The following is a 20,007-nucleotide window of genomic DNA, read 5'->3' as shown; positions in this document are numbered from 1 at the left end:
TCTTCTCTGAAGGTTGTGATGAAGAAAAAAATAGCAGGATGGCTTTTAAAAAACAAAACAAAACAAAAAAACACCACAAAAAACATACACAAAAAAACCCCAAACCAAAAACCAAACAAAGAAAACAACCAAAAAAACCCACCAAAAAAAAAACAAAAACCGACCCAATCCAAACCAAATCAAAACCAAAACCAGCGAGCAACCAAACAACAAAAAAACAGAAAAACAAAAACCAACCAAACAAAAAAGACCCAAAGCCCCCAGACATCCTGTTTGTTCTCTGTTTCAGCTTCCAAGGATATAGTTGCAGGGGTCTTGCCCATGTGTCACATAGAAGAGAGAGAAGGAAGATGAAATCCAGCAGTGGAAAAACCTCTATTTAAATAAAGATGTTCCTTTACTATGCACATAGTCAAAGCAGATACCAGGACCTCACTTATTTTTAAGCCTGGAACGTAAAACTCAGCTAAGGATGTTAGACGTAGAATTATTTTCTCCTTTCAGACTTGCCAACATATCAGATTTTGAGTCTCTGCTGAAGACAGTTCCTAGGTCAGGACTTATTGTAGCTCACAATGAATAACAGAGAACAAGTTGATTTAATCCCTCTCACTGAAAATCAACTCTTGACAAATATGTTCTGTCTATCCAGATGCCTTCTCCTTCTTGCATAATGGCACAAGCTGTACCCTGCAGCTCATGAGTATCATATTTGGTGCAGGGAGAGCTCTCCATCCTTTAATTCCCAAAACCCCTGTTCTGTTTTTTTGTTCTACCAAACGTACGTGTTGGATCTTTTGTTACCGCACCAGGCTTCTTGTGGTTTTCAAAATCCGTGAAAGCTGATCACTGTCAAACAGCTACCTCTGAGGAGAGGGCAGAACAGTCCCCCTCAGTACCACAGTCCTTTTGCTGTCCTTCATTAAGTTCATCTTGGGAGAGCTTACTCTGTGGATTTGGGTATCTTCCTTTGCAGGACAGAATCTGTGTGGTGGCTGAGAGCAGTGCAGAGCAAAAGTGAGATGCCCTTGTGCTCTCTGCTATACCCTCCTCTTCTTTAGCTTATCCTGGTGGCAGCACTTTCTGCTCTTCCCCAGTATGTGATCAGCTCCATGGCTGTTTCATTTACACTGGACTGTGTGAGAATTTCAAGGACCTCCCTAGGTCTCATTCATTTAAAGTTGTTAACATGAGAAAAATTGCTTTTTGGGAAAAAAAAAAAAAATCACTGATTATAACTCAGGGTTCTTACTTGTAGGTCCTGTCATGCTTGACAAAGGGGGAAAAGGTGATCATCACACTTCAGATGAGGAAGTGGAAGCAAAGAGACATAAAGTGATAAATCAAAGGTCTTATAGCAGATAAAACTTATTTCTGAGACTCAGACAGTTGTTTTATTCTTTATGCAAAATGTCCTTCCATTTTTCAGTGACAAAATATCTCTGAAAAAAACAGTTCTGACTTATCATGCCTCCTGTGAGCTTAAACTGTTTCCAATCCAGCCGCAGTGAACAAAATGTTGCTTCTTGTTATTGATTCAAAGTTGAGGTCACTGGGAGTGTGCCTGAGAATTTAGTGTAGTTGTTAGAAAATAAAGAATTCACTTCATTTGTATTTTCCATGGTGTGCAATCTTCAAGAAATACCAAGTGTACCCTGTTACACCCAGTATCACACTTCATCAAAAGCAGTAACTTTGAGATCCCTACAGCTGATAAATGAATGGAGGGATGGAGTGCCAAAAGCCTCATAGATTATAAAATTATGACCTTACTGAAATCTAACTGCCTACAAACAGAATTGGTTGTGTCTCCCTCAATCTGTTCTTAGGGGTTTTTCCTTTGTTTTTAAAGGAATATATACTTATTAGTTATTCACTAGTTCAAAGAAAACTAGGCTTTGCATTTTGCACAACAAAACACCATCTTAGAGACATTAAGGTTTCTAACTCCTGTGGGGACATAAACATAATGTTTCCTGATAAGTTGCTTATTACTTTCCTTTGAAAGGATGTATCTGAGAATAACAATCTCAAATTTTTATTTCATTGTTATGGGAAGTTGCAGCCAGGAGAATCCCACTTCAGCATAGAGGATTCTCGACTTTCAGTGGGAGGCTTTCTCGGGGTATTTCAGCATTTTTTTGGAATTCTAGTGAGCATAAATCCCAAAGAGCTTCAGAGAGATCCTGGTGCTGTCAGAAGGAGATCTCTGTGAGACACAAAGAGAAAGGGATTGACGGAGGCAAGGCTGTGCTCGTTGCTGGATGCCAACAAGGACTGCAAGGACATTGCTCTTGTGGAACAGGAGACAGCATCTCAGAGCAAGGCCACAGCACCTTCCTGACATGCATAATAGAAAAAAAATATTAAAAAAACCCAAACAACCTTATCTTATTAAAAGTGTCTGTACATTTATTGTACAGTTATTTTATTTTGATTGTTGAGAACAGCAGGCGTGGCCCACAAAAGCTATTGATGATGCCTAGCATTAGCTTTATTGATTCTTCTATAAAATGTTACTCCATTAGTGGACCAGTAGTGATCCATTTAGTAGCTAAATCTCTTCTGTATATTAGCACATCTGTCTTATACATGACTCTCAACTCTTAGGATTAAAAAAAAAAAAAAAGTTGCATACTGTGAGATTACCACAGATTTTTTAATTTTTTTTTTTTTTTTTGAGAAAATTTTATACTGTTACCATTTTAGGAAGGATTTAAACTTATTGATTTGGTTTTTCTTGAACATTGCTGTCCACACATCTGGGCTGGCCCTATATTGCTCTGTATATCTTACTATCCATGATTTATCAATTAAGATTCTGTAAGCAGACAGCTCAACCCACAAATCAAGCAGATACTTCAGTTTGCACTATTTTAAGTACAGTAGCTTAGTGTGTTCATAAACTATCCATACGTAATTATATACCATTCTTAATGTTAGAAAAAGTTATTTACCCAAAAAGAGAAGGACTGAGTTTGGTGGGATTTGCCCAATGATAGGATTACAACAGAAATACTACAGACCTCGGCCTTCTTGTTCACAGCTGCAGCTTGATGGAATTTGTCACAGTGGCTGCAATGTTGGTTTTACTCTTGCCAGTACTGTATTCTCAGGTGATATAAATGCACAGGTTTACCAGACTTCAAAACCTTTTGAGTGTTCATGGAAGCTAGGACTTAGCTATGGTACTTTCAGAAGATGCTGAGTCAAATTCATTCTTTGTCAGCGCCAGCGAGGAGACAATAGAGTTCTAACGAAGATTCTAGCCCGCTATGATTCTGAACTCACTATCACCTCTGAGTTTAAAAGACGAAGGACCAAAAACCTATTAACATTTGCAAGTGGTAGCTGGGTGAAATCCTGGGAATAACAAATTAATTGTGTTGCTCATCTATACCTGATAATTGCCCTCTAAGGTAGCACTTCAAAGAGACAGAGTTCTGACACAACAGTTTTGTTTGAAGATGTCTTCTCTACAGAGAGTGTTCTCCACTGAGAAATCCACCAGCTCTGTTCATTTATTTTTCAGTTCTCACATCCCACCCTGAAAACAGCAGGTGCTTTAAATTTAAATTTAATTCAGGTTGTTCCTCCCTGGCATTCCATGATGGCTGTTGTAACTACAACCTATGTTCTGCATGACTATAGCAGTATTTGAAAAATGCTGTTACGGCATGAGCATTCATTGGAGAGCTTGAGTATTTAAATTTTTGAAATATTTTTCACATTTTAAGCTTCGGAAAATTCCTTAGGCTGGAATTTTCTAAATTATTTTTAATATGAAATACACATTTAAATCCCTCTAACAGCTTAAAAATATCTTAGCCTTGGTCTTTTCATGCTTCGGTTCCTTGTTTGTTAAATCAAGGTGAAAGTTCAGTTCTCAAGGGTGTTATGAGAATTAATGCTATGCTACAATGACTGGACAACACAGACAAGTGGATAAGTATCAGTTAGAAATGCACACATTGCTATACTCTCCTTAAGGACTAGCCATATATTTATACTCTTTTGGAAAACACCTTCATATATCTTTAAAACAAGGTGATTATTTTCTTCTGTAACTACGCAGGTTCTCTTAAAGTGTTTTGCCAGTGGTTAATGTTTGACATGTCATGGTGTAGCACTAAGGCAAGTGCAGAGCAGGGGTCTTCACTGTTGCTTTTCTAGTGCTCATTTGGTCTAGTTTTAGGAAGATGCTACATGCTCAAAGTAATTAATTTTCCAATCCTAATATAATTTTGTATTCAAAAGGGACTCAATTAGTCATCATTGCAGTTTAATGGCCTGAAACACCTTAGTGTTAATAAGTACCCAAAAAAGTAAACTACCTCTTGTAATTTAAACAATTAAATTATATTTTCAGTAGAAAAGATCATTTAGGAAAAATAGAAGCTTAGTTCTTAGCTAGCAATTTTATAACTGAAGTAAGTATGAAAATTTAGATTCTCATTATGGTCTTTGTGGCTTCAGGTAGTGTCAAGAGATCACACCCAGGGTCTTCCTAGTCCATGAAAACGATGGAAGTGAATGAGTATGTTGTGCAATAGTTGTTTGTTGTTTGTGTTTTTTTGTTTTTTGCCTGATTGGTAAGAAGAAGAGAGACAGAAGTATTTGTGGGTTTTCACGCTGCCGTGATACAAAAGCTGATCTGGTTTGTCAGGAAGTGACTGACATGTCTTCTTCATTTACGCTGAGCTAATTTATGACAGCAAATGGCAACCAAATGATCATAATGGCTTTTGTGGGTCAGGAGAGCAATCTATCGCTTTTTCGGTTTTGCTTCAGATCTGTGCATGCTTTTTCATATTATGTGATGATGCTTACACAATAGCGTAACCTCACATACCTGACCTTCAACCTGTGACAGAAAGAAAGTATCAATCTAGGAAGACAATACTCAAAGTTCAGACAGTGTATCCAGGTCTGTAGGCTTTTTTCATTTAAGTGATTGCTTGAAAGTATAAACAAAATTTAGAGAGCTCTTTGTTGTAGACTCCTGGAATCCCATTTCAGAGGGATTTATAAAATTAATACAATCTGTGTTTTATGATCATAAACTACCATGTCATTGTAAGCATTTATGGTTACAACTCGGTGCTTTGGTGTATGCTCAACATGAAATACATGAATATGATTTTTTTTTTTTTCAGTGAGTGTACTTATGTATTTATTGATTGCAGGATCAGCTCCAGATCATGTTAGAAACAATTACATTTATGTCTAAGAAGACAGTAAACCTTGACTATTTCTCTGGTTGTATAGACAGATTATTATATTCTCAGACTGTAAATTTCTCTTGGTTCATATGAACTTCCATGCTCTTCTGGAGGCAGTTAACTTCCTGCAACTGATATATTTATAATCTATAGAAAAGATTCACCAGAATATTAATGTCTTGAATATCTGCATGGAGCATATTTATTCAGCTACACTATTTCCATTATAATGGATGAGTGGCACAGAGTACGCAGTTGCAGAACTGTTGTATTGGACACATCCTTCATTTAGGATACACTTACAAATTAAGTTATTGATGGTTAAAAAAAAAATTCCCACCAAGTGAAAAGTCATAGCAAGGGGCACTGTAAAAATGCAATGATGAGTGCTGTTTTGAGTGAATGTGAATTAAAAAAATGTTTGTCCTTGTAAACTTGTCAGCTAGCAAAATGAAAGCTCTCGCGTTAATATTTTTTAACTAATTCTGTGCTGTTTTACTTGACATTGAAAACTAGAACTGATGGTTTCTATATATTTAGGACCTTCGTCATTTCAGTATTTCTGAGAACTTCATGCTGTTGCATAGATGTTTTTACAAAATCTGAGCAGGATATAGAATCATTATCCCCTTTCACATCCATGGAACTGAGGTATAGAGAGAAACTGTGGCTTGTCTTCACTGTGTTCCTACATGAAGCTATGATTAATAGCTGATTTTTTATTTGGTACCCAAACAACTGTTTAGGCTCTATTAAAATACTGTTTCTGGGCTGATCCATTGGGTTGGAGTGAATTGGACTGAAAGTCAAGTGCTGCTGTTAGGGATACTGAAAATTGCAGCGTCTGAAGCTTGAATAACCCATTGAACTCATCACGGTGGGTAGCTCCAGTGCCATCGATCAATGTAGTCACTCTGTCCAGCTCGGGTAGTTTGAACAGAATAGCATGTCTGTTAACTATGTTTGTGGTGAAGACAAGCCATTCAGTGACTTTTTCAAGGACATAAAAAAAGAAAGCAATCTGGGTCTTCTGAATCTCATCTGTCCAATATCTGAACTGTGGCCTTATGCATAGACACTGCTGAATGATTTTGTACTGATGCTAACAGGCAATAATTCTCGTGTTGCATATTTTTCATTAATGACTAACATTGTTGGAAAAACCCCTAACAATCCCTCCCCTGATAATTTGTGAAGGTTTCCTTCAACAGTAAATATTATCACTGATGATGTTAATGAAGACATTAGTTTCACAGCATTTGAAGTACTGAAACACTCCACTGTTAACTAGCCTAGTGGGGTTTATGCTAATGTAAAATGTAATAAAGTAGAGGCCACTATCTCTTTAAGCTGAAAGAAAGGAAACTTGTTTCTACTTCCAAGGGATGCCTAGTGTGTGCTTATCTAATTGACTGTGTATTTTGTCTAGGTGTTGAGGGAAAGCTAAGAGAATGAAGGCTCTAAGTCCCCAGTGGAAGCATGATATGGCGATGCAGTGCTGGTGCTGAATTGTTCTCTCTGATGGCTCTATGGGAGTGGATAGCACTGAGTCTTCATTGCTGGGTTTTAGCAGTTGCTGCTGTTTCGGATCAGCATGCCACAAGCCCCTTCGACTGGCTCCTCTCTGATAAGGGACCCTTCCATCGCTCACAGGAATACACAGATTTTGTGGACAGAAGTCGACAGGGATTTAGCACAAGATACAAGATTTACAGGTATGAAGCAAAGGGAAAGCAATTACAGATATATCATCCTTAGAAGCTGTAAATTATCAACAAGGGTTTCCTTAAAGGAAAGTTTCAGATGTGGGAAAAAATCCATAGTCAAAAAATTCATTGCTGAAATATATGCAAGGTCGTATATGCACTGTGTACTATGGAAATGCCTGCTTGTGTTGTTTCTATTTTGTTTAAAGAATTTTTGGTAACTGATTATGTTGCTTTGGAAACAATTGTTTACTACCTCCTCTGCCCTAGTGACACGCTCAAAGATGTTGTAAGGTATTCAAACACCATTTTTGATTGCAGAGGGCTAACGTGGAACACCTTTGACTGTGCAGCAAGATCCAGATCAATTGCTTTCAGTGTGGCTCGTCAAGGCATAAGCTGAGACTTTAAGGATAATTTGTGGTTACACAGATACTGCTGACAAAGCATGGACTTCATTGTACAAATCAGGGCATTTCAAACGTGATTCAAGCTGTTTAATGCTAGTTTGTACCAGTGTTTTTAGAAGCAGTTTTCTTATCCTTGAGGGACTGACCAACAAGAACCACTGAATTTTCACAGAAGCTGCAGGTGTTTGTTCCATCAAAAAACTCAGCTTTGGGCTGGCCCAGTTTAGTATGAGAAAAAGAAAAACAAAAAGGAAGACTTCAAAAGTATGGGTCTGCTTGAGCATTTGTGCCCTGCCGTAGAATTGTTTTCATGATACATTTGTCACCTGTCAGTTTTTACTCTTTCGGAACAGCACTGGTGAAAAGTCTTCTTAATCATTTGCAAGAGGTATAACTCAGTTACATCAAATAAGTTTATCAAGGACATGGGAATGAAAAGGAGAGTTGAGTTTAATAGTAGTGACCTCGCAGCAAATAGAAAGATGGGGAGAAATGAGGGAGCATGAGAGATTAAGGACTGAGAAAACAAATCTATAAGTAGAGAGACTTTTGCAGTTCCTATTGTTATAGATGTCTCCCGGCAGCAAAGAGAAAAGAGTGGCAGCAGGGCAATAAAGGACAGATTTTTAACTTCCCTAATAACTCTCCAACCTATAAACACAGACCATATTAGTATGGAAAAGACATACAGTGATTTCATTTAGAGCCATGAAACAGTTTGTACTGATTTCATACCTATTTTAAACTATTATTCCCCAGTGATATCCAGCTCTTTAGAAGAAGGTAAGAGTATGCCTATATGTATATTGTATTTAGTTCAATGTCCAGTGGCTTGTGTCAAATCTACTGCTCTCAGTCTGTCAAGATTTTATTTTTCAAGAACTTGCATTATTTTCCTTTCCTAAATACATGCAGTAGAGGGCACTCTGTTGCAGGTCAATTTTGCAGTGGATTCCTTTGCCATATATAGATAAATTAAACACATTTTGAAAATAAAGTGTGATTTGGAAATATGCTTGATGAAGTGGCTTGTCTTAACATAACAGCATTGCCCAATATTTACGGCACTTTAAAAGCCAGCTGTCAGGACCAATAATGTAAAGCCAATAATGCAGAGACTGAGGCAGCATATTTTATTCCTATTATTCTGTATTAGTCAACACTGAACCAAAATTATCTTGCTAAAAACATGAAAGATGGAACTGTATTTCATTTCAGCTCTTTCAATCAGGTCTTTGAGAAATTTTTTTCTCTCAGCCATCATTACAGAAACATTGTTAAGTTTTATAGATCTGTAATCATATTAATAATATTTTTTGGGGGTTGCGCATAGCTTTCAATTGACTTTAATTTACAGAAGCCCAGAGAAAGTGTTTCTTGTATTTATGTCTATTCTCTGCCTATTTCCCTCAAGAAACAAACCGTGAAGCCAAAAGAGCTACCTGAATCAAAAGAAAAGCTGCATTTTTGGATTTAGCCCTCCAAATACAAACCTTACTGCAAAGTTTCCTTGTAAAATATGTTCCGATTAGCAAGTGGTGCAGAACATGGTGACCTTGCTATGAACCACACACTGTAAATTTAATCCCTTTTGCTTTTCTATGAGGTTTCCCAGGCTGAAGGATCTGAATTAGGTCTGTTCATTCCCTCACCTATCTTTCCCTAATGAAAACAATCCCTCAGGGACACAGTCCTGATTCAAGTGGAGAGGTAAGGAGGGGAAAACACAGGTCTGCATTGACTCAGCTGAATCATATGGACAAGAAAGAATATAACTCCAAAGAGTGCTGACAGGAGAGGCTCCTTTCCCTTTGGTCTTCATTTCAGCCCTTAAAACCTGCAACTGATACCTGACATTGTAAGAGTAAAGGGGAAGGAGAGTGGTGCCCCTTCATTTTAACATCCACGCCAGGTCAAAAATCATGAGGCCAAAGAAGAGTGAAATGTATAGGGTGAGACTCCAGAAGATTGTGTCCTGTTTCAAATCCTTTCTGGTAGGATGCTGGTGCCCTGTTTCCCCAAAAATAAGACAGGGTCAGTACTAATTTTTGCTCCAAAAGATGCTTATATTTTTACATATATAGCTCCCTGGATGCTATTTAAATTGACTTTTTAAATGACCTGTAGCTGGGGCTTATTTCTGGAGTAGGGCTTATATTTTGAACATCCTCAAAAATCTTGAAAAAAATCATGCTAGGCCTTATTTTTGGAGTAGGTCTTATTTTTGGGGAAACAGAGTAGTGCAGTGGGGTAAGACAGAAAAAGCCTGAAGACACCTTATTTTTTTTTTTAAATGGTACAAATGTGGCAAGTAGCTGCAGAGCACATAGAGGTGTGCCTCTCCTTGGACAAGGAGTTGGTTCCAAAAGAACTAGTGGGATGGTGACGAGCAACAGCCCTGCTGCCATGGGGGCCAGTGGACACCGACTGAAACACAGGAGGCTCCATCTGAACACGAGCAGAACTTGTTTGCTGGGAGGTGCCAGAGCCTGGCCCAGGCTGCCCAGAGCGGGTGTGGAGTCTCCTTCTCTGAGACATTCAAACCCGCCTGGACCCACCTGTGTGATCTGTTCTGTGACCCTGCATGAACAGGGGTTGCACTGGGGATCTACAGAGGTCCTGAAACCCAACCAGCCTGGGATTCTGTGTCTCCAGCCCAATGGCCTCCAAGCCATAGACAGAAGATGACCCATGGTATCTCTCTGCTAAAACCTAACACTGCTGTACATGGGAGCTAACTCAGGATGACCAAACAAACACTGGGACTAGATGTTTACAATTAATAGCAATTAAAGGGTCTCTGTAAAAATAACATAAAACCAGCAATGAGTTGCACATACTGCATGTAGTATTTCTAAATGTGTTGGGGGAGATTTCAACAGAAGACTATTTTATGACTTTCGTTTTCCTACAATGTAATGATTATGCAGTGACTAGAATGCTATTTTGATTCCCACTATTTTTCTCCCTCCTTTGAGAGTCTCAGGAGGGGCAGTAATTATGTAGGGAAAAAAATAATTAAATCACTATCTTCCTTTTTTTTTTCTTTTTTTAAATTTCAAAATAACATTCCCTATCATAATCAAAATCATATTAAAAAGCAGAGGTTACATGTTATTCTGGTTTTGGTTAAATCAAGTAATGCATATTTCAGTAAATACTGAAGTGCCAGAGATGAAGCGCTTTATCCTGCACCATTGTTTGACACTGATTGGAATAGGATCAAGGTCACTTACTGCAGGCCCATGGAAGATATAGAATGATTAAAATCAAGACAGAGAAGTCAAAAAACACATATTAAAGAGAACAAACAAAGCATATTAAAATGAGATTACTTGAAACTTGATGGAAAGCTCATTGTTTCTCAGCTATCGAGTAAAACAATGTTGTGCTACTTCTTTTATTACTGTCATTTGCATGGCAGCAGTCAAACTGATTTTAAAGTTCATTTTCATGGAAATATATATGGCAATCACTTTCCATAATGTCCAGTAGACATATTTTTTTCAGTTCTTAAATTATATAACCTGTTTGCATTTAAAATAGATGGAGTCCAACTTTTAGACTAAAACAAGAAAGAAATATTGCTATATGGACTCTGTGATAACATTTCTATTTTCCTCCCAAATATTTGTATGCCAATGAGACAAAAAGCAACTGCTTTGTATCCACACCCCCTGGTCACCATAAACAAGTGTTTAACTGATCATGAATCTGTTATAAATTGGAGATCTGAAGCCAAAGATTGATACTGAGGAGCACGCTTATTAACCAAGCAAAATTTCTTGTGAGAGGTCTTAACTATAATAAGTTTTTTAAAGATCGAAGTTAAAATTTGCCTGATCTCCCTATCTAGCCTTCAGGGCATAAAACAACCATGTGATAAATGCAACCAACGCATAAGTGATGGGAAGGTAGCACTAGAATAATCTCCTGTCACCCATCACACAGTATCACAGTATCGCAGTATGTTTGGGATTGGAAGGGACCTCAAAAGATCATCCAGTCCAATCCCCCTGCTGGAGCAGGAACGCCTAGGTGAGGTCGCACAGGAACATGTCCAGGCGGGTTTGAATGTCTCCAGGGAAGGAGACTTCACAACCTCCCTGGGCAGCCTGGGCCAGTGTCTGTCACCCTCACTGATAAGCAGTTTTTTCTCAAATTTAAGTGGAACCTCTTGTGTTCCAGCTTGATCCCATTGCCCCTTGTCCTATCATTGTTTGCCACTGAGAAGAGCCTGGTTCCATCCTCGTGGCACTCACCCTTTATATATTTATAAACATTAATAAGGTCACCCCTCAGTCTCCTCCAAACTAAAGAGGCCCAGCTCCCTCAGCCTTTCTTCATAAGGGAGGTGCTCCACTCCCTTAATCATCTTTGTTGCCCTACGCTGGACCCTCTCCAGCAGTTCCCTGTCCTTCTTGAACTGAGGGGCCCAGAACTGGACACAATATTCCAGATGGGGTCTCACCAGGGCGGAGTAGAGGGGAAGGAGGACCTCTCTCGATCTACCGACCACCCCCCTTGTAATACACCCGAAGATGCCATTTGCCTTCCTGGCCACAAGGGCACAGTGCTGGCTCATGGTCATCCTGTTGTCCACCAGGACCCCCAGGTCCCTTTCCCCTACACTGCTCTCTAATAGGTCATTCCCCAACCTATACTGGAACTTGGGATTGTTCCTGCCCAGATGCAGGACTCCACACTTTCCCTTGATAAATTTCATCAGGTTATTCCCCACCCAACTCTCCAGCCTGTCCAGGTCTCTGGATGGCAGCACAGCCTTCTGGCGTGTCAGCCACTCCTCCCAGCTTAGTGTCATCAGCAAACTTGCTGATAGTACACTCAATTCCCTCGTCTAAATCGCTAATGAATATATTGAATAATATTGGCCCCAGTACTGACCCCTGAGGCACTCCACTAGATACTGGCCTCCAACTAGATTCCGCACCATTGACCACCACTCTCTGGCTTCTCTCCTTAAGCCAGTTTGCAACCCACCTCACTACTCTATTGTCCAGACCACACCTCCTCAACTTAGCTGTGAGGATGCTGTGGGAGACTGTGTCAAAGGCAGACATTAAGAGCTATGTCCATGGGCAAACAAGCTTATTCTGTAGTGCACTTAGCTCATGAAGAAGAGGAGCTTCCAACATTACAGAACAGAGCTGAAAGAAACAAATATATATGTAATAATGTTTGTACCAGGTATTCCAGACACTAGACAATTGCAACTGGTGATGTTACCAACATCGTTATAAGTTGGGAATAGTGGGCTGATTGTGTTGAATACGTGGCAGTGTGGTATTTCCTATAATTCTTCAAAGGAAATATTCTCCTGCAGGAAATTTAGTAACTTCCACAGTTTTTGGTGGCCTTCATTGCCACTGATCTATGAGAAGAAATGCCAGGAAAGCACCTGGAAGGCTGTTGAAAACTTGTGAATTAGTGGGAATGCTGTGTAAATATTTTATAGAAGGTGGATCCTGTAGTTAATATCAGCAAATATTTTGGCAAGGAAAACTGAGTTTATAATTGGTTATTTGATACACAATGGCAGTACTGTGCCTCTTATGTAAATCAGCTACCCAGACAAAAAAATTTAAATCCAAGCAGAATAAGATGAGAGGTTACCAGGATGGAAAGAGTGATTGTGAAATTATGTAAAGAATCTACATTGTATCAGAAGAGGTAATTTCTACAGAGATAGGGAAGCATTCATGCTATCAAATAAGGTCCTGAGGAAATATCCTCAGGGACACTGTGTAGTTTTGTTCAAGCAAAATGATTTAAAATATGAAACAGATGCGAAAAAGCAGAGGAAGAAGAGCCAAGCTTTTTCTTTTAAGGTGGGAATGTTTTTCACATTAAGGAAAAAAAAAAAAGAACGAGCTGAAAGAGGATACAATTCCTGTCAATATACATATCATAAAGTGAGATGAACTATTTAAACCAAAAGTCACCACTGCATAGAACCAAATCAGTATAAACTGGATATGAATAAATTTAAACTGGCTACTTACACTTCTAATTATTAGAGTAAAATTGTTCTGGGACATATTAAGTTACAAAACCTTACCAATCCTATGAATAGGGGAAGGGATTATAAGATGTGGTGCTGGTGATAATGGACTAGGTTTTAGTAATTATTGATACCCCTTTGAGGTAAGTGTCCCGGACAAGTGTAGAATACTACTCTGCAAAAGGAAAAAAAAAAAATAATAATAAAAAAAAATCTCAGAACTGAGTAAGTCTGTGCAGCACAGTATTTGTGTGCCTTAAGAAATGTTCCTTTGAAGGTTGTTTTTAAAGGGATTGTGTTTGTCCATGAACAACAACATATAAAAAGAATATGAAATAATGCTATAAAATTAAAGATCACTTTGTGTCAGGACGTACTGGGTTCCTCTCATGTGTTCCGAATCCTCTGATAACTGAACCTCCAGGGTAAAGTGAGCAAGACTGAAGACTGTGGTGGAACACTTGCTAATATGTTCTATCACCTGTGTGTGAAGTCAAGTAGAGACATCATTAAATTCAGTTGAATTTTTTAATTCCCTATCGACATATTTTAGCCCACAGCTACCACTGGACTTCTTCACATGTTTATTCCTGACAGACAGTGCTAATAAAAAACCTGGGGGTTTCTGTTGTGGATGGACACATCAACATGCCCTGACTTGTAATTTTCTAGCCCAGTGTACAGTCTGGAATGACATTTCTTCGTGCTCTTCCCAAGGTTGCTTCAAATTGATAGTTTAGGATTTTTAAGGCATTGAGAATTAATAAAATGTCTTCAACAATTTCATCTAATGCAAATGTTTAGGAAAATTGAGAACTGAAAACAGTTGTCTGCTATCATACCTTTCAAAAGTCTAACAAAATTACGATATAGCATTTCTTGGTGCTGTTATTTTCTATATATTTGACCACACTCTAGGATCCATCATCACTGACAATTTTTTTGGAAGGGCACATTTGCTACTGGAAGCATCGGAGCTGTTGTCTCTTCAAAATAAGACTGTGTCTTTCAAAACTAAGGCAGGACCTCATTTCTCAGCCACGGATCTGAGTTTCCTTAATACAAAAAAATCGCATTCAAAACTCAGAAAGGGCGAGGGAGGTAGTGAGAGTGGAACAGGATATATCAAAGAAAGAAATAGAGCAAATTAGTACTCTAGAAGTTGAGGAAAGAGATGAGCTATAGTCAGCAAACTGTAGCTCTAACAGGTGAGGGTGAGGTAGCTTAGCAAACTGGTCGACCATTGCCTTCAACTTTTCAAAGCCTTTGCTTCTTTGGGCATTGAATTGCATGGATGGTGTCACTGCTGGGCACCTGAGAACTGGGATTATAACTGCACCAAAGAGCAAACAAGTTTATCTTCCACAATTGCTGTATCAATAGGGAATAAATAACAGCAACAGTTCTGTGTGCCTCTTGCAGAAATTCACTGTATCAGTAAATTGCTTCTGGCCTGCATCGTAATTGTTCAGCTTGCTTTAGGGAATTTTCCATTCAACCTGGTGGATAAAAAGAACAGTAATCGGATGTATCATCATTCTCAGAATGTTTACAAAAGGCTAGACTACTGAATGCACGAAGTCATCTTTTAAAATCCAGTGGCTCATAGGCTGGAAACAGAGAAGAGCAGCTCAGAGAGAGACTCTCAGATTGTGACTTGATAGACTTCCACTGAAAAAAAACAGCATTTGTAGTCCAGTACTGCGTCCTCATTATTGGAGCCGGTGTAGGTACACAGAACAAAAAGATGCTGATTTTGGTCCTGTGGAATCAAATAGCAATAGTTTCCTCCAGTGGACTGATTATTTTAACTAAAATTAAACAAGCAAGCATAGAACAAATAGGACTTTTCTAAGAATGTCTGGATCTGAAAAATATCAGTGATCAATGAGTTCTATTACTGATTGTGATACACATTAACAGCCTCTCTTAGTCTAGTTACCTGGGCATAGCAAAGACATGATACAAGTTATATAAATGACTTTGGTGAAGCTGCTTGAACAATTACATGCTTGAGCAAAATAGAAGCTTTAAATGGCTGTATTTCCAGGTCTAACAATACTTGGATGATGTTTTCCAAAATCCTCTAATTTCCAGCCCTTTGTTTCAAATGCAAATCTCCTCCATAGGAAAGCATTTTTGTTTTATCTTTAGGTCCTAAACACATATCAGGTAGTGACGCTTTACAATTAGCAATTCCTTTTATAAAAATCATGTTAGTTTCTCAATCCATGTATCCAGGGGATTCTCTGGAAGGTACGTATTTGTGAAAAAGTGGAAAAAAAAGGAACAGATAATTTAAACTGAGAAGCTATGTATACATAACAGAAAATGTTAAGAACTGTTTTCAGATGAATTATAGCCAGAGCCTGGCTTAGTTTACCAGTAATGTCAAGGAGCTGATGAGTACATAGGATGGATGTTCACAATGATGAAGGAGTCTCTCACTGATGTTTCCTATGGCTACCATGTAGAGGTTACCCCCAAAGGCACTTAGAACCTAAGGAGCCTCTCAGATGGATACCAGAGACACCAGAGGTGCAGGAAATTAGGACTGGACACCTTTTTAGGTCTGTCTGCACCCAGTTACACAGGAGGTCTGTCCCTTGTAGACATATCTCCACAGACAATGATAAATGATCTCTCCAAGGGCAACGATAAAAGAGTCTGAGATCTCATGGACGCTTGTGGCCCAGGGTGGACAGAAATGAGGGGCTCAGAGGTGGGCAGTAAGGACCAAAGGGAGGTAGGGAATTCTGATTCCCAAAATGTTCCTCTCTTTCCAGCTCTGTTACACGTGAGGCAGCACAGCAGAGAAATCATTTGCTCTAGGTAAAGGGCGAGCACGTATCGCTCAAGAGCACAGGAAAAATCAAGGTCGCTTCTGCCACTGATCCACAACACCCTCAGTCCATCTTTGAAGGTCTTGGGAAAAGCACAACCAGGCCCTGAGGAAGCAGCACATTGTTAAGAGATGCTGACTTCCTACAGAATCTTGCAGAAATCTCAGCAAACAAGAATTTTATCAGTGAGCCTAATCCCACAACGTTCAAAAGCCTCAAAGTTGTTTTGCCACTGACCAGGGTCAGATCTACCCCATATCCCCTGGCTGCATTTTCTTGGCTCGGTATTAAACTCCTGGATTTCAAACCAAGGGCAGAGTTTCTCCTGGTGAGATAAACAAGTGCTGGCACTGAAAGAGGACACTTGGGAACGCTGCTGGCTGGGCCAGCAGGATGAGGAGTGTTCTCAGGAGTCAGTTTGTTTGACAAGAACACAAGCATGTTTCAGCTTGGCAACAAAGGAGAATATTGACGCCAAGATTGCCTTCTGTATTTTTTTTTTTTTTTTTTAAATAATACACTGCAGGTGTCTGTGTTTTGACAAATCTCTCTTTGTATTTCTTCTTTCTTGTTTGGCGCATTTAATCAAAGATCCTATGAAAGCTGAAATGACAAGGAGGAGAATGACCCTTATTTTTCGTAAACCATAATCTATTTCCAGAATATACCTACTTTCAAAACATAATATTTTAAGCATAATTGTTAGATCAAACCTCCTACTGATATGTTACCCTAGAACAAAGAACATTTATTTAGAGAATATGGTGTGTCATCATTTCAGTTAGTAAGTCCATAAATCATTTAAGTTGCCCCCAAAAATTAGGATAATAGATGCTGCAACTTAATGGTTTCATGCAATCACTGTAGTAGTATAAAAGCTGTTTAACACTAATAATAGATTCATTCTTCAGTCAGCAGGATAGTCTGCCAGGATCTTGGGCATGAAATCAGGTCATTTTCATTAATTCTTTGAAGATTTTTTGGTAAGTTGGGCTTTTGTTGCTTAATTTGCCCTTTCTTATACTTTTTGTTTAAATATCACTGCTAGCACTATCACTGGTATTCAAGATGCAGAGGATTTCTAACGCTGGTGACTTTCATAAAGGGGAAACCAACTACAAAGCTTTATTTTGGTTGTTGAAAATAAAAAATTACTTGAATCAAGTTCTCTGTGCTTTCAATTTAAGCCCTCTATTGTCATCTTTCTTTACTGCTCTTAGGTCAGTAATCACCACCAAACTGAATGGCTGCCACCTTTTTCTTTTTGTCCGTATGTTGCATCTATATGGGTGGCATGTTATATCTTAGATAAAAGAACTGAAAGGCACAGAAGCTTTTCTGTGTAGAAATACAGTAGTACTGATTGGAATATATGTTTCTTTGTGTAGATGGGTATTTGTGCCTTTTTGGTACAGAAAAAGAACAACTGACATCAAATGTGCTCACTTTAGAAATTTCACCATTTTCTTCTGGAATCATTGGCTTAAGGTCATGGTCAGTGTCTCAGAATTCAAATTTTAGTTATCTTTCAGCTCTGATAGATTGATTTGATAGGTTTTACTAGACATTATGCTGGTTGTGACTTTTCATTGTGTAGCTCCAGACTCATTCCAACAGAGACCCTTGCAAAGAAAAGCAATACTTCAAAATAATGTCTTGTTGCTCGATTCTCCCTAGAATTTCAATATGATTGTTATGGATAATAGTGTTCTTAAGGTCATTAATGGCTCCATATCTCAATTCATCTTTTGATACTCTCAATTTCTGCTTTATTTATGTAGCTTGAGAAGATATTTTTACTGACCAGACAATGTGATAGATGTATAGAACTCTGAAAACTGCACACACAAAACCCACTAGCAATTTAGAAGTGGTGTACGCAGGTCTCACATGCACAGAAGACTGAGCATCTGGCTTTAAGTAATGAATATTAATTTCTCACGGGAAAAAAGACAAATACAGGTTTTGACTTATATGAGTAGTATAATGTGAAATCAAAAGCAGAAGGCATACTCTATCAAATATTCTGAAAGATCAGCAGAATATGAGACTTGAGGAAATATAATTGATTAATTTAAAATAAATATTTGTATCTTAACTATTCTGAACTACGTTCTCACAGTTCTTGAAATTTAACAAATAGGGATTCTTAACTTATACCCTGACTGCTAGCAGTAGAATTGGATGTTTCACTAGGAACTCAAATATAATTGCAGCTTTGCCTACTGATAAATATATTCTATTAGTAGAAAGTAAACAGAGGCAACTTGTTTTTATTGAGTTATATCTAACTGCATTTTATTTAAACCTCGTCTTTATCCATTTACATAAAATACTGGCTATAGGTTATAATAACAAAACTAAATTCTAAACATTACACAGCATAACCAATCTGATAACCCACGTTAACAAACAGAATAAAGTCTTCTGTGTACTTTTCACATATTTAACTATTCAAAATAAATTAAAAATAATAATTTCAACTGATTAAAAATGAGGGATCTGTAGTGAGGTCTCTTGTTACAAAGAAATGTTCATTACAGTTTTTCTTTTTTTTTTTTAAATATCTGGTGGTGTTTTGATAGCAAACTATGAGACACAATAAATTAGGAGGACACGTGGTTTGTATAGTTTGTTCATTTACTAGTTTCCAGAGCCCATATATTTATGATTACAGTCATTTTAAAATGGTGTGAGTACAAATGAATGTTTGTTTATATATATTCTTATGTATTTTATATATATTCTTATGTGTATATATATGTACACATGTATATGCATTTGCATGCATGTGTATATATATGTGTGTGTGTCCATATAGATAGATAGATAGATAGATAAATAGACAGATAGATACAGATGAATTAAATGAGTTTATTTTTGCAGTGAGAATACTACTGTTTATTCTAAGGAAAAACTTACATCTTCTACAGTCAGGTGCCTGAAACAGAACATTTGACCAATATATTAAGCCAAGCTTTTGGTCAACTCTAGATTATGTCACTTACATTAATCTTTAGCTGTTTTTATAATAAAAGACATCTGAGGATCTGTAACTGAAACACATTAACATGAACCTTTGGTTTTGTATAGGGACTTTTATGACTTTACTCCATTGTTTTTTCTCTATCTTTTCATATGATTCTGGATATAGTTAATGAAATAGCCTTGACAATATATAATTTTCCTCTGTGTGTACAGAAAAAATATTTATGCATGTATATGACTATGAAAGCTCTGTATTTAACCCCCAGTTTTCCACAGCTTCCTTGTGTAATTCTGTGTCATGGTTTATCCCTAGCTGGCAACTAAACCCCACACAGCCACTCTCTCACTCCTCTCTGAGGGGATGGAGTAAAGAATTGGAAGAGTAAAAGTGAGAGAACTCGTGGGTTGAGATAAAGACAATTTAAGAGGTAAAGTAAAAGCCACACATAGGAGCAAAGCAAAATAAGGAATTAATTAACTACTTGCTATCAGCAGGCAGGTGTTCACATGACTGGAATGTGGTCATGGATGGCTACGCCCTTTTCAGGAAAGACAGGCCAGCCAGGCATGGTGGTGGAGTTGCTCTCTATGTGAGAGAGCAACTGCAATGTACTAAATTCTGCCCAGGAGCGGATGAGAAACGAGTTGAGAGTGTATGGGTCAGGATCAAGGGGCAGGCTGGCAAGGGTGATACGGTTGTAGGTGTCTATTACAGGCCACCAGATCAGGCTGAGGAAGTTGATGAGGCCTTCTATGCGCAGCTGAGAGTGGCCTCACAGTCACAGGCCCTGGTTGTTGTGGGTGATTTTAACTTCC

The 20,007-nt window shown here is 38.2% G+C and overlaps 1 protein-coding gene across 3 annotated transcripts in view; it reads left to right on the top strand.

Annotated features, from left to right (window-relative positions):
- The window catches only part of BRINP3 (BMP/retinoic acid inducible neural specific 3), a 238,220-nt gene that overhangs the window by 12,467 nt on the left and 205,746 nt on the right, over window positions 1-20,007 (top strand). For 2 of the 3 annotated variants that reach the window (XM_065842590.2, XM_071810578.1), the window contains exon 2: window positions 6,652-6,937. The exons of the other annotated variant lie outside the window; for it this stretch is intronic. In XM_065842590.2, the coding sequence (XP_065698662.1) occupies window positions 6,702-6,937 (236 nt within the window). In that variant the 5' untranslated portion in view covers window positions 6,652-6,701. The remainder of the gene's footprint in view (window positions 1-6,651; window positions 6,938-20,007) is intronic. 3 annotated transcript variants of the gene reach the window in all.

Source organism: Patagioenas fasciata, chromosome 6, assembly GCF_037038585.1.
Source record: "Patagioenas fasciata isolate bPatFas1 chromosome 6, bPatFas1.hap1, whole genome shotgun sequence".
Lineage (NCBI taxonomy): Eukaryota > Metazoa > Chordata > Aves > Columbiformes > Columbidae > Patagioenas > Patagioenas fasciata.
This window is presented reverse-complemented; position numbering and strand designations above follow the sequence as displayed.